At 31.1% G+C, this 16,848-nt stretch overlaps 1 protein-coding gene across 1 annotated transcript; it reads right to left on the reverse strand.

Annotated features, from left to right (window-relative positions):
• Nucleotides 1–1,289: 1,289 nt before the first annotated feature.
• On the reverse strand, nt 1,290–16,175 carry LOC114754268 (proline--tRNA ligase, cytoplasmic-like). The gene is made up of 12 exons (XM_028943053.1): nt 15,972–16,175; nt 7,460–7,588; nt 6,876–6,968; nt 6,428–6,544; nt 5,941–6,128; nt 5,168–5,234; nt 4,017–4,139; nt 3,771–3,923; nt 3,393–3,677; nt 2,684–2,902; nt 2,188–2,281; nt 1,290–1,354 (listed from the first exon to the last, which is right to left on the reverse strand). The coding sequence occupies exons 1-12, from the start codon at nt 16,173–16,175 to the stop codon at nt 1,290–1,292; spliced, it is 1,737 nt and encodes a 578-aa protein (XP_028798886.1).
• Between the last annotated feature and the right edge of the window lie 673 nt (nt 16,176–16,848).

The raw sequence follows: 16,848 nt of genomic DNA on the forward strand, positions 1-16,848 counted from the left end.
CATAACATTAATATAAAAAATGAAATAATTATCATTTCAGAAGCTTGAAATTTTTTTAAAGTGATCTTGACGGAGCAAGAAAATTAAATATGAATGTTTAAGACGAAAAAGATGCCAAATATCTATATTATTTTTTGGTTAAATTTGTTTATCATGTCATACAAGCAGTGAAAAAAAAACCAAACCGAACCGGCCGGTTCAACCGGAAAACCGGTGAACCGGCCAGTGGTCCGGTCCGGTTAAAGCAATGAACCGGTCATAAAATGAACCGGCATCAACCCGGTCAAACCGGGATAAACCGGTGCAAACCGGCAAAAACCGGTATAAACCAGTGATGAACCGGTTTGAATGATATTTTGCTATTTATCTTATTTTTTCTTATTCAACTCCTAATATTTCAGTCACTATATATTTAAATGAATTTTAATAATAATTTTGGTATTAATAATTATTAATTTTAGTTATTAAGAAATCATAAAGATCAAAATCCTTAATGTTATTGTATTTTGTTTTAATTACAATCAAATTATTGTTGTATTTTCTTACATTTTGTTATTAGTGATTATTAATATTGCTATACTTTGTTATTTTTAATTAAATTTTATCATTTTAATGTGACCGGTTTGATCCCGGTTTGACCCCGATCTAACCCATTAACCCTTAAACCATTACCTTGACCGGTTTAGTGTCCGGTCCGGTTTTTTGTTCCTTGCATACAAGTAACATGTATAATTGTTTTTTTCGGGCATGATACATGTATAATTTTTGAATGATTTTTTTTTTTGCCAACAATTGTTGAATGACTATAATTCATGAATTAATAAATTAATACAATTCATTCATTAATATAAATAACGGGTATAAAAGATTACAAATGGTCTTATAATTAAATCAAAAGAAAATAATATCATTATTCCGTTATTGTTCCAAAATAAAACAATCTTCACCAGGAGGCCAAGATTGAAACAAAATGGATGATCTAGCAATAATTTTTCTTTTAATTGATTCTACTAGTTTAACTTCTTAACAATAAGCTTGCGAATTCAGCACTACATAATAAAGTGTGTATTACATCGATAAATTAATTTCACTTCTATTCTAATTATAAGTCACTTATGATGAGCTAATAATAAATACCTTTTATGAATTCTAAGAGTATTCAGAAGCTTAACAATAAGCCATAATTTAAGCCACGCTAAATTACAACTAAACCAGCACCAATTCAGTAGGAAAATATTTTTTTCCCAAAAAATTCACATTTAAAAACATCTCATTACAAATGTAATAGTCTAGTAACTTCTACCCCAGTATGTCCATACCTTAGCAGGCTTTCCTGAGGCAAAACACTTGGTACCTGAGCAAAAAAATAACCACAAGACAGTCGCAAATTCCGCATATAAGTGCTCATTTAAAAAATATTTATGCACAATTCAAACATCAAGCATAAAATAGGAAAGATATCTCCAAGAAAATACAGATTTAATTAATGCTCAAATCAAAACATAAAGAGGCAGAAACAAATATTTGCAGCAAGGAGACTAAATCCCAAAGTTAACATATTATATCAGACAAATATTAAGATTTTTTTTTCCGGAGACAAATGTGAATTCTCAATGGTAAAATAATGAATCAGAGGACCTTAAAATTGTAAGATTCAGAAAAAAAAAATAGAATTTTAAATTCATGAAGAAGTGAGATTCATACCATTCTCCCTCCATCCCCTTTTATAAGATCCAAATTTTTGAATCCCTCTGTTCATTTTTATAAGATTCGCTTCAGGGCTTTCCAAGATTTTTATCAATTATACCCCTAGTGAATTCTTCCCATACATTCCCTTTCATAATTTTCTTATTATAACTCTCTCTCTCTCTCATTTACCCGCTCATAAATGAAGGCATATTTGGAAAAAAAAAATATTTCCTACATATTTATCACTTTTAACTAGTTTTAACAATTTTTTTAAATCACGCAAGTCAATTATTTTGATCTTAGAATAAGGGATGGAGGAAGTATAAATTATCAAATGAAGATGCAAGCCAAGAGGTCTAGCTCAAGCATGAGGAAGCAATGAAGGAATGCACATCAACAGAAATTCAAACACATAGAAAAACTATATGTACAGATGATTTCATCATCTGAAGTCAACAACAAGTACAAAAATATAGAGAAGGGTGAAAGAAATGTTACCCTCAGGGAGTTCTAATTGATCAAAAGGAGTACAAAGGGTCTTAACTGCTCCCATCTCACCCCTTGTCCTTGCTTTCACATCAACTTCCACAGCCTAATAATGAATCAAAGATTTAAAACAGAAAAAAAGAGCAAACACTGTGAGTAAGGAAAAAAATATATATATACCAGACATAGGCAAAGAAGGGCCAGACATAACAACTTTACAAACAACTACATCCAGTCCTAAGCATAAGATATAGTTTTTCACCAAAAAAAGTGTATAAGATATAGTTTATTGTGTAATATAAATTATATTCTATAGTCGGGGCCGAAGACAGTATTACATATCAAATTGAACAAAGAAAGTCAAGAATTATTTTATTTTGGGACAAAACAAGTTGAGATTATATATAAAACAAGGCCATATTGAAAATGCAAATCTGGGAAAGATACATCATCAAGACATCTGAAGCCTTGAAACAAAAAAGTATAACTACTTTCACACGAGCCATACCTCCTCATCACACCAAGGAGCCAAGATCATTTTCCTTTGGCTCAAAGCTTCCACAAATTCATCCCAAGTATGCACAACCTTAATGCACGCGTCTCGTTTTTGTTTTGCAACATTGAATACGTTTTGTTGAATATTTTGCAGCAAGTCTTTCACTTGCTTCGCCAAATTATCCCGAGCTATGTCTACCTTTTCCCAATTATCACGTCGAACTGCCCTTACCTGTGCATGATCTGAAATTTGTTAATCATTGTTCATTGACAAACTGACCAACATAGAGGAAAAATTACATACTACGTCCAGTACTTAATATAAGATCTAGTTTGGGGTTAGATTTGGTCCTTAATGCAAGATTTTAATTCACTTTATCCCTGATATTTATCAATTTTTTTCAAACTAATTATATATACTAATGTTATGCTTCAGTATTTTAGAGGGTATTTGGATAAGATCAAAACTATAGTTTCAAAAGTGCTTTTATAACATACAAGGTAAATATGTGGAAGAGTTTGCCTCGATTTGCGGAAAAGTGCTTCTGAAAAGTGATTATTGGGGTACCCAAACACCCCCTTAGACAAATCATGTCATGTTTGTTATAAGTAACTAATCTATTTGACTTCATTAATTTGTTCAAATTAGTTAACTAACTTTTATATTAAAGATCAGAGGTAATATATAAGAATTTATGTATTAATAACTTAAGGTTGGTGACCTGGTTGTTTGCCAAATCCTTTGGCCCAATTTCAATCCTCAGAGGAACACCTTTCAATTCCCAGTGTGCATACTTCCAACCAGGAGAATAGTTATCTCTAGAGTCAAACTCAGCACGAATACCTGCTTCGCACAAAGCATTCGCAGTAGCATAACAAGCATCAAATATACCCTGAGTATCAGCATTTTTATAAGGCACTGGAATCACAATAACTTGAACAGATGCTACTTTTGGTGGCAGCACAAGGCCTTTGTCATCTCCATGTACCATCACCATCACCCCAATCTGTGAAAAAAACAACAGGAAAAATATAAAACACTTCCTGATCCATAGGAATTCGCAATATATGCGATTATAGGGATGAAAATCAAAGCTTACGGTTCGAGTACTATAGGCCCATGAGTTCTGCCAGGCGATTGCTTTCTCTCCCTTCTCATTCTCAAAGTTTATCTCAAACATCTTAGCAAAATTTTGGCCAAGGCAATGAGAGGTCGCGCCTTGAATACCGCGACCGGTGTCCGGAATAAATGCCTAGTAATTCCAATTTGTATAAAGAAGATTATATTTCACCATTTCAGTGTATTAGTCATCATCATGCAAGGAAGTGAGATGTGATGTATGTACCTCAACACTGGTTGTGTAGAGTGCACCAGCAAACTTCTCCAGTTCACTTTTCTTACCCTTGATCACAGGAACTGCCAAATATTCTTCATATATACGCCTATACAATTCCAGCACATCAAGTACCTGAAATAGGATCCATTAGTATATCATGAAAACATAAAGATTGAAGGATTATTAAAACAGACACTAACAAAAACCTTTGTAGCACAGTTCATGACATGTAATGAATGTAGTGACATGATGAAATCAATGACATATAATAAACGATGGGATATGCTTGATTAAATAGAAGAACAAGAACTAACAGTTTGAGGTTATAAGTGGGATTGAACTCGTGACCTCTCACTTATAAAGGAGTTTTTATGCCATTAGACTACAAGGCCATTTGCTAATTTGGTATATCTTTATCTCCATGTAAATACTCATTCGTTTAGTTAGCCATTATACCAAATCACTCATCTTCTAAATTTCACTCAATTCATATCAACATCATAAATGTGCCTTTTATGATGGACCTCTTGCAATCATTAACTTCCGTACAAATTGGTAATTAAAGCTCTATCAGTGCATATTAGAATTTGATCATTATTCTACTCGAGTCATCCAACTGTAGGATTCTCCATGAAAACATAGTTTTATCTGCACAAAGTCTTGCTCTAAATCAAGCACTGTGAAGAAAATATTATTTATTCATGTCTGGCTTTGCCTATACATAATTTCCAACCTGATCAACCATAAACCTGCTGCACTCATTTAATGGATTTACAATTTCTGAATTCAACGCTTAATACCATATGAACTGGTATTTTATTTGGCAGAATTACAAAGTTCATACCATATTCAAAATTCAAAGAAATTTAAAAAAAAAAAAAGGAAAGAAAACGTGGCCATGGAGATCCAGTTTCCGCTAAACTCGATATTATTATGGAAGATATGCAATTACACCTGAATTGCCCTCACAATAATCTCTGGGATATTATTGGCAGTGACCAAAAAGTACCCAAATGAAGAGAGAAGTATTTTAAAAACCACCAGACTTGTTTCTCCTTTACATAGTTGCATGCACAAAAAGTTCAATAGTTTATTATATTAATGCAGTTTTAAACATGATATCCGAGCAATAATATGTGATATCATATCTAACATCAAACCTCTGCATCTGCCTCCTCTTTTGTTGCAAAAACAGAATGCCCTTCCTGCCAGAGAAACTCACGGCTCCTGCAGTCAAAAGAAGTATGAAGACCAGTAAACACTATTAGACATTCTTCTTTTCCTATAAGAACCCAGAAAATTATATAAATCATGTTTAATTTATCACATTTCCAATTTCTTAAAAGCTTAATTGTTTTGCAAAAGGGCATCACTGTGACCAATTCACTACTTAAGAAACTTCCATTAAAACACAAAGGGATAAACAGATCTGATCACAAGGCACTGCAAAAGAATATTAAAAGGCTAGAGACTTGATATTCCAAAATGAGTCAACTTGTTAAGTTTGAAAGTGTGCATTAATTTTCACATTGAAACTTAAAAGCGCCACCTATCCAAACACATTGAGGCGTAATGGTAGCGAATTTTAGAAGAAGTAAGAGGAAGAAGAACAAAAGAGAAAAGGAAAAGGAGGAACTGGAATTATATTGGATAATTCTATAAATCAAAACATAAGAGAAAAGATTCATCACCACCCATATTTATAAGTCATGGGCAATCCTAATTTTACTTAAATATCTAATCCAAATCTTATCAGTATGATTAAATCCTATCTAAATCCTCCTAAAAATATAATAATATCTAAATCTTATTTAAATCTATTTAAAATCGAAATAAATCCTAGTAATTAATGAATCTTAACAAAATCTTATCTAAATCCATAATTACATATTACGTAACATGAAAAAAAGGACCAATGAAAGCTATCTAATACCTGATGAATGGCATGGGATTAGTGAACTCCCATCTAATAACGTTGGACCATTGATAATATTTCAAAGGCAAATCACGATGTCCCTTTATCTTGTCAGAGTAAGATGGATACATGACAGTTTCACTAGTTGGGCGAATAGCAATAGGGTTTTCTAAATCAGTATCCCCAGCCTTTGTAACCCAAGCAACCTGGAAACGGAAAAAATCCAAGACATTAATTAATATTATAACAATGATATTTCTAAACAAAAAGATTACCTTCTTCAAGGTAATCCAACTTCTGGACAATTATTATGACAAACTGTTACTAGCTAAAACGAAATCAATGAGTCAACAATCTGATTTAAAAATCCACAAAGTTTCCATTTTCACAAGCACATTAATAATCTACAAGACTATTAAACGACATTCCTTCAAATATAAAAATTACATTAAATAGACCTTGTAAATTGATCAAAATTTTAAATAAATAAATAAATAAATTTCACCTCTGGTGCAAAGCCTTCAATATGATCCTTCTCCTTTTGCAAATAGTAATAAGGCACAAGCAATGGGAAGTAGCAGCTCCCAACTTTCCTTTTTGTCATCTCCGCATCAAAAAAGTCCTGCACATTGATTTTTAGAAGTTTAAACAAAATATGAATTTGAGCAACCCAAGAATTTGGAAATCCTTTTTCGTGCTCAAGAAACCGTAGTTCCTTCAAAGGCTAAACCAATCTATGAGCTTCTCCAAACCATAAAAAGATGGTCTAGTACACAAGACTCTTACCAAGTGGAGTAAGAGAAAAGGCTATTTACAAGATTTGAACCCGTTGCCTCCGAGTCATAAGGAGGCAACATTACCATTGCTTGAGGACTTACCTTCGAGCTTCTCCAAACTATATAAACACTAAAATAAGGTGCAATAATGGACATGAAAGGAATTTATGAACTCACTTGCATTGACTTCCAGATTGACATTGTCCATGGAAAAAGAATGTAGCATCCAGATATGGGATAGTACTGAATCATATCCGCACGAACAACTAGCTGCCATGTTACATCAAAAGAAAATTAATTAGGAAAAGCCTGACAAATATCTAATCTTTGCACCCAAAAGCCAAAGTCAAACGACTAAAAACAATAGTGTGTTCCTTTTTACAAAAGTTCAGTTTTAGCTTCAGTCATCAAAACCTTGGACACATAATATTGTGATTGTCACAATCGGCTGTAAGCTCAACACACTTTTAAACCCAATAATAATAATAAACAAGCAACCAACAAGTGTTGGTCAAAGTGATAAGTAGCCTTGTCCATTATAACAAAATACAAGTTTGAATCTCAGAAAGCAAATTTATTAGAAGAGAAGATAACCCATTAAATAACGTTCCCCAAATCCATACTAGTAAATACATAGCCCATGAAGGCTAGGGTTTAGAAAAAACGCCAGGTATCAGGTGGTGGGCTCCCCTTTTACCCAAAAAATAAAAAATAAAAAGGCACATCAAGAAATACAATTGAAGATAATTTGTAGTAGGTACCTCAGAATACCACTCCCCAAAGTTGTCTACCTTTCGGATTGAAAGCCCTAACCCAGTCTCTTTCTTTACTTCCTTCTTCTTCACACCTGAAGCCAATAGCAGGAAACATAAATGGTTCACAATTAGATACTAAGATGTGTAAACAGGAAACACAAAATTAAAAGAGGTTCAAAAAGTAACCACCAGAAGTTTCTCCAATGGCTTTGTTAGCTTCAGCGGCAGCCATCCTGAGTCTCTGCCTAAAACAACAAACAATTGAACATAAATTTACCACACAGGCAAATACTTTTCCAGATAATTGAAATGAAATGCTACCAAAATCTCATTTACTAGAATGATATTAAAAGGTAGAATTAGTTAAGCATCTCAATTACCCCTCAACATTAATCCGCAACTTCTCATGTGTCTCTAATCTCATTTTTAGTTTTTTTTTCCCCCTTTTCTTGGGCTATTTTTGTCTTTTAGCCCTCCGGACTAAAACCCCCTTTTCCAATCTCCCTCCCTCTCACTGTCCACGTTGTATTTATCCACGTGCATATTGCATACTTTTTAATGCTATAACATGCGTGTGTTTGTATTAAAAATAAAAATAAAATAAAACATGACATGCGTGTGTGTATCTTATAATTATTATAAAATTAATAAGATAAAATGTTAAAATTTTCATTTTTCTACTTTATAGACGTTGTAAGATTTTGAAAACCGCATATTAATTAAAAATAATGCCGAAATATGTTGAGGTTGACAAAATTATCCTTTAAAATGTATATAAACACATTTTATTATATATTTTTTGACCGAACAAATTTTATTATATATTATATATAAGTGAGGTAAAAGGTCTTCTGAGATTCATACATTAGGAAATAATAATTTTAGCATGAATATTCAGTGAATCTAAATAACTGCTGGTAAAAAAAAATCTAAATAATTAAAAATATAATTAAGAATATATTTATTAATTTATAATCAGTTCCCCTCCCTCCAACCAAACAAAACACTGTTTTGCCGTCCCTCCACTCCCCTCTTTTTTTTTTTCCTTTTTTTTATTTGTTTAATACTAATGATCAAGTTACGAAGTGAACGTAACACAAGTAGCAGTTTTGAGAAACCCTAAACCTACTGATGAAAAAACCCTAAACCTACGATGATGAACCTGTTAAAACTGTTTGGATGGTTTATAAACAATTTTTTTAATCATAATAACGGAATACGGAATAAGTATATGAGGAATTTTATCTCAACTTACATATGAAACATGTTTATAAGTGTTTATGAGTGTAGTCTCTGAATTTGTTATACAAGCCAAACTCCTCTCCACCATTAAACCAAATGTAGCCTTCTTAGGATCATATAATCACACATCTCGAAGCCCTTATTCTATCCGGCACGTTTATTTCATATGATGGCTTCCCAATTATGGAAAGAAAGAAAGAATGAATTTGCTATATAACTCCAAAAGCCACCGTGGACGGCCATGAACACCCATCCCAACCCAAAAAACACATACATAGAAATCAGTCTAGGCTGCCATTGAACCCAAGCCAAGAACCAACAATATTTAAAAAAGAGATAAAAGATCTTCATTTCTTCTACACGTGAATCTCTAACATAGAATTACACAAATTCTAGGATTAATGGTCTAGGAAGAGAGATCGCCGGAGAGAGAGAAGAGGATGGATAGATATCGGAAAGAGACGCACCTGATCGGCGGCAGGGGAGAGAGATCGGCGGCAGCGGCAAGACGCAGGCAGCACGGATCGAGTACGAGAATGGGGAAAATTAAGGAAAATAACCCGAAATTAAATTATATGATATTTATGGAAGAAAATCTTAAATGTTATAATTATATGAATTTTAAAATATTAATACTGCAATCTCTTATGAGTTTTGCTTTGGACAATACTTATTTAACTTCATTATATGCTCTGTAATTTAATTTAATAGTATTTAATATTAATAAATTCTTATGCGTTTGCCTTCCTTAGTATGATTCTGTTTTAAATTAGGATTAATTTCAGAATATTCTATATGTTTTTCTTGATAATCATTAGATTTGATTTTGTTAGCAAATTTAGTTATCTGTATCTTTTCTTCTCAATTAACGAAACTATATTAAGTAATAAAGTTATTAAGAAAAAAAGTAAACACAGTATCCAATCACACACCAACACAACCAACCTTTTACCCAAGGAATGCGATGCTCGCCCAGGCGCTAACATAAAAAGGCAGGCGTGAGTGAGTAGCAATATGGGTAACAAAATCTCGGACACAAAATAAAATTTGACTTGTTTTTACTTAATCTAATTAAGAGTTTTTTTATTGAAAGAGAAGAGGGAAGAGATTTTCTTTATAAAATTATAAATATATTCAATTTTAATTAAAAAGATAATAACGTTATGGGTTTTTTTTTTTAACACACACTGATATCTTTCAAAATCTTTCTATTGAAGACAATTCTATCAAGGTCTTATCAGATACAAAATGTAAACACCCGTCTCAGTGGGTATTTGAAGATTGATTCTTCACATTACAGAGGACTAACCTCTTCTATTGAACTCAATTCTAATGAGCTTCTATTAGATTATGGAACCAGAACAAAATATTGAAGCCCAATGCAAATGAGAATAGAACAAACGGAAAAATGTGCTGGAACAAAACAATCATACAATGAAATATAAGATCCAATTACAAGTTCCAGGTCCAAAAAGAAAAGACAAGATCCAATTACAAGTTCGGAAGTTCCAGGTCCAAAAAAACAAACACAAGATCCAATTACAAGTTGAAACGCGATCATAAGTAAATTTCCAAAAAAAGGTAGTTGAATAGGTTTTTTTTTATTCTTTTGGAATTGGACACTGAAATATAAATTTGAAACAAATTACGTTTCCAATTTTCTCAAGGAATATTGAAAAATTTGTTTAGCTAACACGTAAATATAGAAATTTCATAGTCACCTTCCAAAATATGGCACACACGTGAATAATTTATAAGAAAAAAAAATCAATTTTTGATACTGAAAATTAAATTGAAAATATCTAGTTGATACATATGGATCTTGAAATTTCACAAGCCTTAGCTTCCAAAATTTGACGTTGATATATGAAGAATTTACAACTGGCGTTCCAAATTCTAATACAGAATTGCTCAACTTTATCCACGTTTTGCAGAGGAAGCAACCCTTTTTTCACTTTGAATTGGTCAAAATACACCAAATTTTTAACTTTTCGTGGAGGACTAGATCCAGTAACTGGTGGTAACTAAGGAACAAGAACATAGTTAACACATTTAATACTCATCTTTTGCAATTTATGGCTATTTATATACTCCTCTGATCCTCAATATAAGATTCATTTAACTAATTTGATTAGATTAAAAAAGTTAGATAAGTTAGTTAATTATAAAAAATGTGACATATTTTTCTTAAAACACCATAATCATTTTTCTTAATACCCCTCTCCCTCTTCTATTTGATTATAGTTGAGGGAGTATCCATAGAGTGAATTTAGAGAAAATTGATAAATATAATAAATGAATCTTATATTTAGGATCAAAACTAACTCAACAAGTAGATTCTATATTAAAGATCGGACGAGTAATATTTTGCAACTAATTTTCCGACCATTAGGATGCCGCTTGGCATGGAGAAATTTAAGCTGAAGTAGACTTCTGAAAAAAGAAATCTGCTTCCACGTAATTCAAATAATAAGACTCCTCAAAAAGTTGGAAGCCCACCGTCCCATGGAATTTGGGAAGCACATTCCATGTTGATTAAAAAAAAAGTGAGCATGATGGACCATCAAATGGATTCTGAATGGTCCGTATTTAATTTATTTTTTATATGTTTTAAGTAATTTTTGTTTTAACAAATTTAGAATCTAAAAAAAGTATAATTAATCTTATAACTAACACTTCTTTAAAAAAAAATTTATTATTGAAAGAATTATTTATTAAAAATTTTAAATTTAAACCATTTATAACATATTTTAAATTATCTAAATTGCATTATAACAATGAGCATATGGTGATCATTATTGTGGTAAGTACCGATTGTGTAAAAGGAAAATTAGAAGCGAAGGGCTTAGTGGGAATGAAATTTATTGAAGAGGATTATAAAAATTGGAATTATTCAGAAATATCTAATATTAAAATATTAATACTAAGTTTCTAACAGTCAACCCTCCTACATTCCCTTTTACATTCAGAATTTGGGGGGGAAAAGGTCCTATTTAGTTCCTTGCTTCTATTGCTCCATACCAGCGTACGTGTAGAAGTAAAATTCAAATGTTAAAACGGAAGATTACAATTATGTATTTCTCATATCCTATTTATAAATCACTTCTAATATCTTTCACACAAACTAAGAAAAATCTTAGATTTCATGAATTCTAATTTAAAGTTTAATAACTTTTCAACTTTATCCCTATTTAATATACATTATACATTATCTAAACATAGTTAACATGCAATAATTAATAAAAGATAAAATTGTACATCTATACAAAAAAAAAATTTCAGTACCCTATAAATAAGATAAAAAAATATCTTCTCTTTCTGCTTTATAAATAGAACCAGAGGAATATTATAGGAATAAAATGGATCATAAGGAGACTGTGAATATGAATAATAGCATAAATACATGATAATACCATATTGTTGATATTAATGTAGCACGATGATAATTAATACATTATTGATCCAAAGATTGAGAAATATTTAAAATAAGGTCATGCTTGATGCTTCCAGCATGAGGCTAAATAATAGAGTAAAATATACTAACTACCCATCTATTTTATTTAAATTACAGAAGCCTCCCTTCTATTTTGAAAACATATACAAACTTTTTTTCAAATTAAAATGTATATTATACAAATCTTTTTTATATTTTTAAGATTCAATTTCCATCTATTCAACCGTTAGTTGACCGTTAAGTTTAACTTTTAAATTTTTATTTTAACCAAAATATCCCTCTTTAACATAAATGTTATTTAAATATTTATATCTATAAAAAAATAATTTTTGATACAACAAAAAATAATTATAATACAAGTATTTTTAAAATTTTTAATATGTTATAAAATTTTAATTTCAATTATATTATAGAATTATATAATTTTAGTTCCTCACGAAATATTGAAACTTAAGATTTTTTTTAAATGGCTAAAAAATATTTTGAACGCTTATTTTCTTATCACATAATGTAAATTATGCCATTTTGGAAATTTATATAAATAATCTAACTTTATGTTTGCATTAACTAAATTACTTAATTTTTTGGCCCAATACAATAAAAATATTAAACAAACAACAATTTTCAAAAATAAAAAAAATAAAATTAAGATAAGGGGAAAAATCTTAAATTCTTTGATATAGTTTTAACTAATTAAGATAAGGGGAAAAATTTTAAATTCTTTGAAGGTCTGTGTAATTAATTAAGACAAAAATACAAGAGAGATAAGAGTATTTTACTCTAAATAATAAGATGTATTCATAACCACTTTTTTTTCTCTATGCATAAGTATCCTCCTATTAGAAACAATCTCATTTGAGGTATTGTTGGGCATTAATGTTGATACTTTTCCCAATAAAAATTTAAATCTTAGTTTATCACATTGTGAGAAATTACTCTCTTCCACTAGACCCAACCTCATTAATATTCATAAGCACTTTTTTAAGGAAAAATAATATTTATATGCATCTTAAATTGAATAAAACTAAATTTTAATAAACAAATATTCAAATTGAATAATTGCATAACTATTAATAGATTTAATATCATAAAAATTATTCAAATTGTATAAAAATAATAATTTTTGTAATAACAAAACAAATCGTAATTAATATATTAGCAACAAAATATTACTCCTCCTGTCCTTATTATAAGACCCTATTTGACTTTTTATTTGGTCCTAATTATAAGACCTCAATCCATTTTGTCTCTTATATTTATGCATTTTTTTCCAAGATAATCCTTTTAATAATGATAGTTTTAGCCAATATACTTAATTAGCAAGGATATTTTAGGAATGACAACACTTATTTATTATAAATAACCAACTTAACTTACTTCCTTAATCTCCTCAAATAAGTCAATTGGATCTTATAATTAGAATCGGAGAAGTAATATATAAATGTGGAAGAGAATAAACAAAGAAATATCGAATGATGTTTTAGTAATTGTAAAATTCTTGGAAATGTGATTCGAGGGAACATAGAAGGTTTGGTTAGGAATAATTGAGTACTTACATATTTATATGTTGATTTTTAGTCCTTGTAAATAATAATAATTTTTAATAAATTTTCACTAGATCAGGTATCAATTTTTTCTCTAAGTCCATGGCTTTACTTTTTCCTGATCTAAAGTTATTAATAGGCTTACAGGCTAGAGTTGATGGTGATCAAAATTAATTTAAGCGATTCATAAGTAATAACTTAAATCAACATATACGCCATTCAAAACATTTCATGTAGTAATTTTTTATTGTTAGTTATGAACATTTTTATTTTATATCTAAAATAGTACTCCTGAGGTCTCATATATTATTTATATATATACATAACCAAAAATCAACTAACTCATGCTAATTAACAAAAGTTATTAAAAATAGTTATTCATAATATTTTTGCTATAAATTATTTTTCTTATTTAAAAAATCTTGGTAATATAATGTTTACACCAATGTTTTAAAAGCTGGACCGAACATTGAACTGGAGAAACTAACACGTCACGGTTCAATCGGTCGGACCATTCGGTCAGATCGTTAATATAATAATTAAATTTCGGACCGTTCGGTCAGATCGTTAATATAATAATTAAATTAAAAATAATATTTTATATCTATATAATGATATAGGTGTAAAAAAAATATCAACTCGTTAAAAATTTAAAAAAATAAATTGTCTAAATACATATACACATTTAAATTATGTTAGTCATTTACATTTTGGCAAAAAATCGTTTCATATAAAAATATTTAAATAAATTTCATACAACAGTAAAATAAAAATATAAAAAGGAAATGAAAAAAAGAATAAAAATCGTTTCATATAAATTTTGAATAAATTAATTTATAGCCAAAAAAAAAACACACACGCGCGCACACAACGGAATATGAACATGCCTGTAAAAGTCTTTCTGTAAACTGGAATGGAAAAACGTGAGATTTCATATTAATATGATCGTGTGATATACCTAAAAGACCTACTTATTTCCGCTCCCGAGGTGCATTTATGTGATCTTACTATTCGCAGAGCACGTTTCGTCAAATCTGTGTGCAACTCACCCCTTTACCCGTTGGACAGTGCCTCATATGCTTGTATCCATCAATCCTATTTCATTTTAACAATTTCAAAACTCTCCCCACACCAGTTCCAGTGACCTTCAGGATTCATTCGGGTTCTTCTTCTCAGTTAGATCAAGTTTATCTCCTTCTTCTTTTAGTTTTTCTTTCGTTTCTTTTCTTTTTGTTACTTCTTTCTTCCTTCTACCATTTCCTCTTTTCCCTTCTGCGGTCTATCAGTTTTCTTCCTTCCCATTTCATCTCACTTTCGATCGACAATGTTAGACCCACTCCAACTCTAACCTGGCCGGCTTTTAAAAATCTGTTCCGGTTCGTGACCCAAATCTGGCTTCCGGCTCAAAAGCCGGTTCAAGACGGCTCAATCTGGTCTAATCTCTCAAATGGTTTGAGCGGCAAAAATGAGCCATTGATGTTTCCGGCTGATGGTTTGACTGGTCCGACCGTCTGGTCTGGTCTGGTCCGGGTTTTAAACCATTAGTTTACACATTTAATTATACTTATTCACAGCTTATGCCTGATATTAAATGAAAAGTACAGTAATTAAGAATGTCTATAATATAATACATGGTAAAGGGTATTTGTTTTTCTTATATTTGAGACCAAAAAAACCCCTTCAAAATTTGCTCATATATGAGAACCGAGGGAATAATCATTCAAAACAAAAAAATTCCTAGCTTTTTGTTTTTAAATATTAATCAATTGAATATATATATATATGCATAATTATGCAAATATATTTCTTGTACTAACCCTTAAATTCAAAATTGTTTCATATCCAATATATTATATCACATCCTATTAAGACAAAACTTAAATAACTTACTTAGGTCTGTTAGATTTAAGTAGCTTATATAGGTTCTGCCTCCTATGTTAGTTTGACACATTACGACTAAACCCCATTATAACTCTTGGAGAAATAAATGAAGAACATCCCGAACCACAACATAATGGAATTGAACGAATCAAATTACAAAATAATATATAGTACTTCTTTGATTTCATTTATAAGGTACTTTTAATATATTTCCCACAAACTGAAGAAAACCTTAAACATTATTAACTCTTATTTAAAATATAACAACTTTCTAACTTTATCCTTATTTAAAAGATACAGCACTGCTAGAAAAAAAGCTTTTAACTGCGGTTAATTAAGGTTTTTTGTGACGGTTTTGGAGAGGAAGTGGATACTGTTGACATTGAAAAGAGAATACCGTGGAAAGTTTAATTTCCAATGTCAAGAGGAAAAGGCTGGAGGACAGGATTTGCACTCCTTCTTGCCTTCTTGACTGTTGCCTTCTTCGATGGTACAGGCCTTCCAACAAGTCTCCTTGGCCACAAGATGAAATTTTCTTTAGCCTAAACCAGTAGTCGAACCTCATCAGTAGGGTTGGGCACCGGTGCATCACCTTGACCATTACGGATCTTATCCATAGTCACCCTCACTTGATTCTATGGAACTTTCCTACTGTGGATTGTTGTGCCCAGAAATGCTCGACCATTAGCGACATGAAGAGTTAAATCTTCAAAGTCCACATACAGAGCACAAGGCATTCCATTGTCTTGGATAGGGTCAGGGCTAGGGTCAGGGTCAGACAATGTTACCTGTTGCGTCTGATTATTACTATCCTTCCCACTTTTCATCATAGATGAACCCTGAAACATAAAAAGAAATCACTTAAGGCACATTAAACAAGTTTAAATGGATGAAATGAACCAGAAGATTTGAGAAGATGTGTGATTATTACCTATGATGGTTCAGACACTCAAGGCATCTGGAATCCGGTTGTAACCATCATCATCATAGCCTGTTGAAACTTGGCATCGAACTCCTCATGCATCTTTTGCATCTTTGCCTTGTGTTCTTGACTGAGTCCAGCTCAAACTCTCTCTGTTTCTTCCTGTAATCGCTAGTCGAGTTCCTCCTTAGATACCATCTTAGCAGAGGATGATCTAGTGCTTCTTTGTGAACTAGGGCCAAAGAACTGTTTAATTCCAATCCTTTTAAGGGCTCCTCTGACTTTGCTGGGATGGTCGGCCTTTCTAATGGCAATGACTAAGATATCCATCCGTCCATTAGGAATGAATGTA

Source organism: Neltuma alba, unplaced genomic scaffold (genome assembly GCF_004799145.2).
Source record: "Neltuma alba isolate B1F8T4 unplaced genomic scaffold, ASM479914v2 tig00010126_pilon, whole genome shotgun sequence".
In the NCBI taxonomy this organism is placed as follows: Eukaryota; Viridiplantae; Streptophyta; class Magnoliopsida; order Fabales; family Fabaceae; genus Neltuma; species Neltuma alba.

What these genes read in the sequence shown, in the direction of transcription:
- LOC114754268 (XM_028943053.1), bottom strand. Translation starts at nt 16,175, where the DNA reads ATGGTCAAGGTGATGCACCGGTGCCCAACCCTACTGATGAGGTTCGAC. An exon ending in AAGAGGAGGCAGATGCAGAG is followed by an intron (nt 4,140 to 5,167) that starts GTTTGATGTTAG and finishes ATCCTATTTCAG; the next exon opens with GTACTTGATGTGCTGGAATT. An exon ending in TCAATTAGAACTCCCTGAGG is followed by an intron (nt 1,355 to 2,187) that starts GTAACATTTCTT and finishes TTTTTTGCTCAG; the next exon opens with GTACCAAGTGTTTTGCCTCA.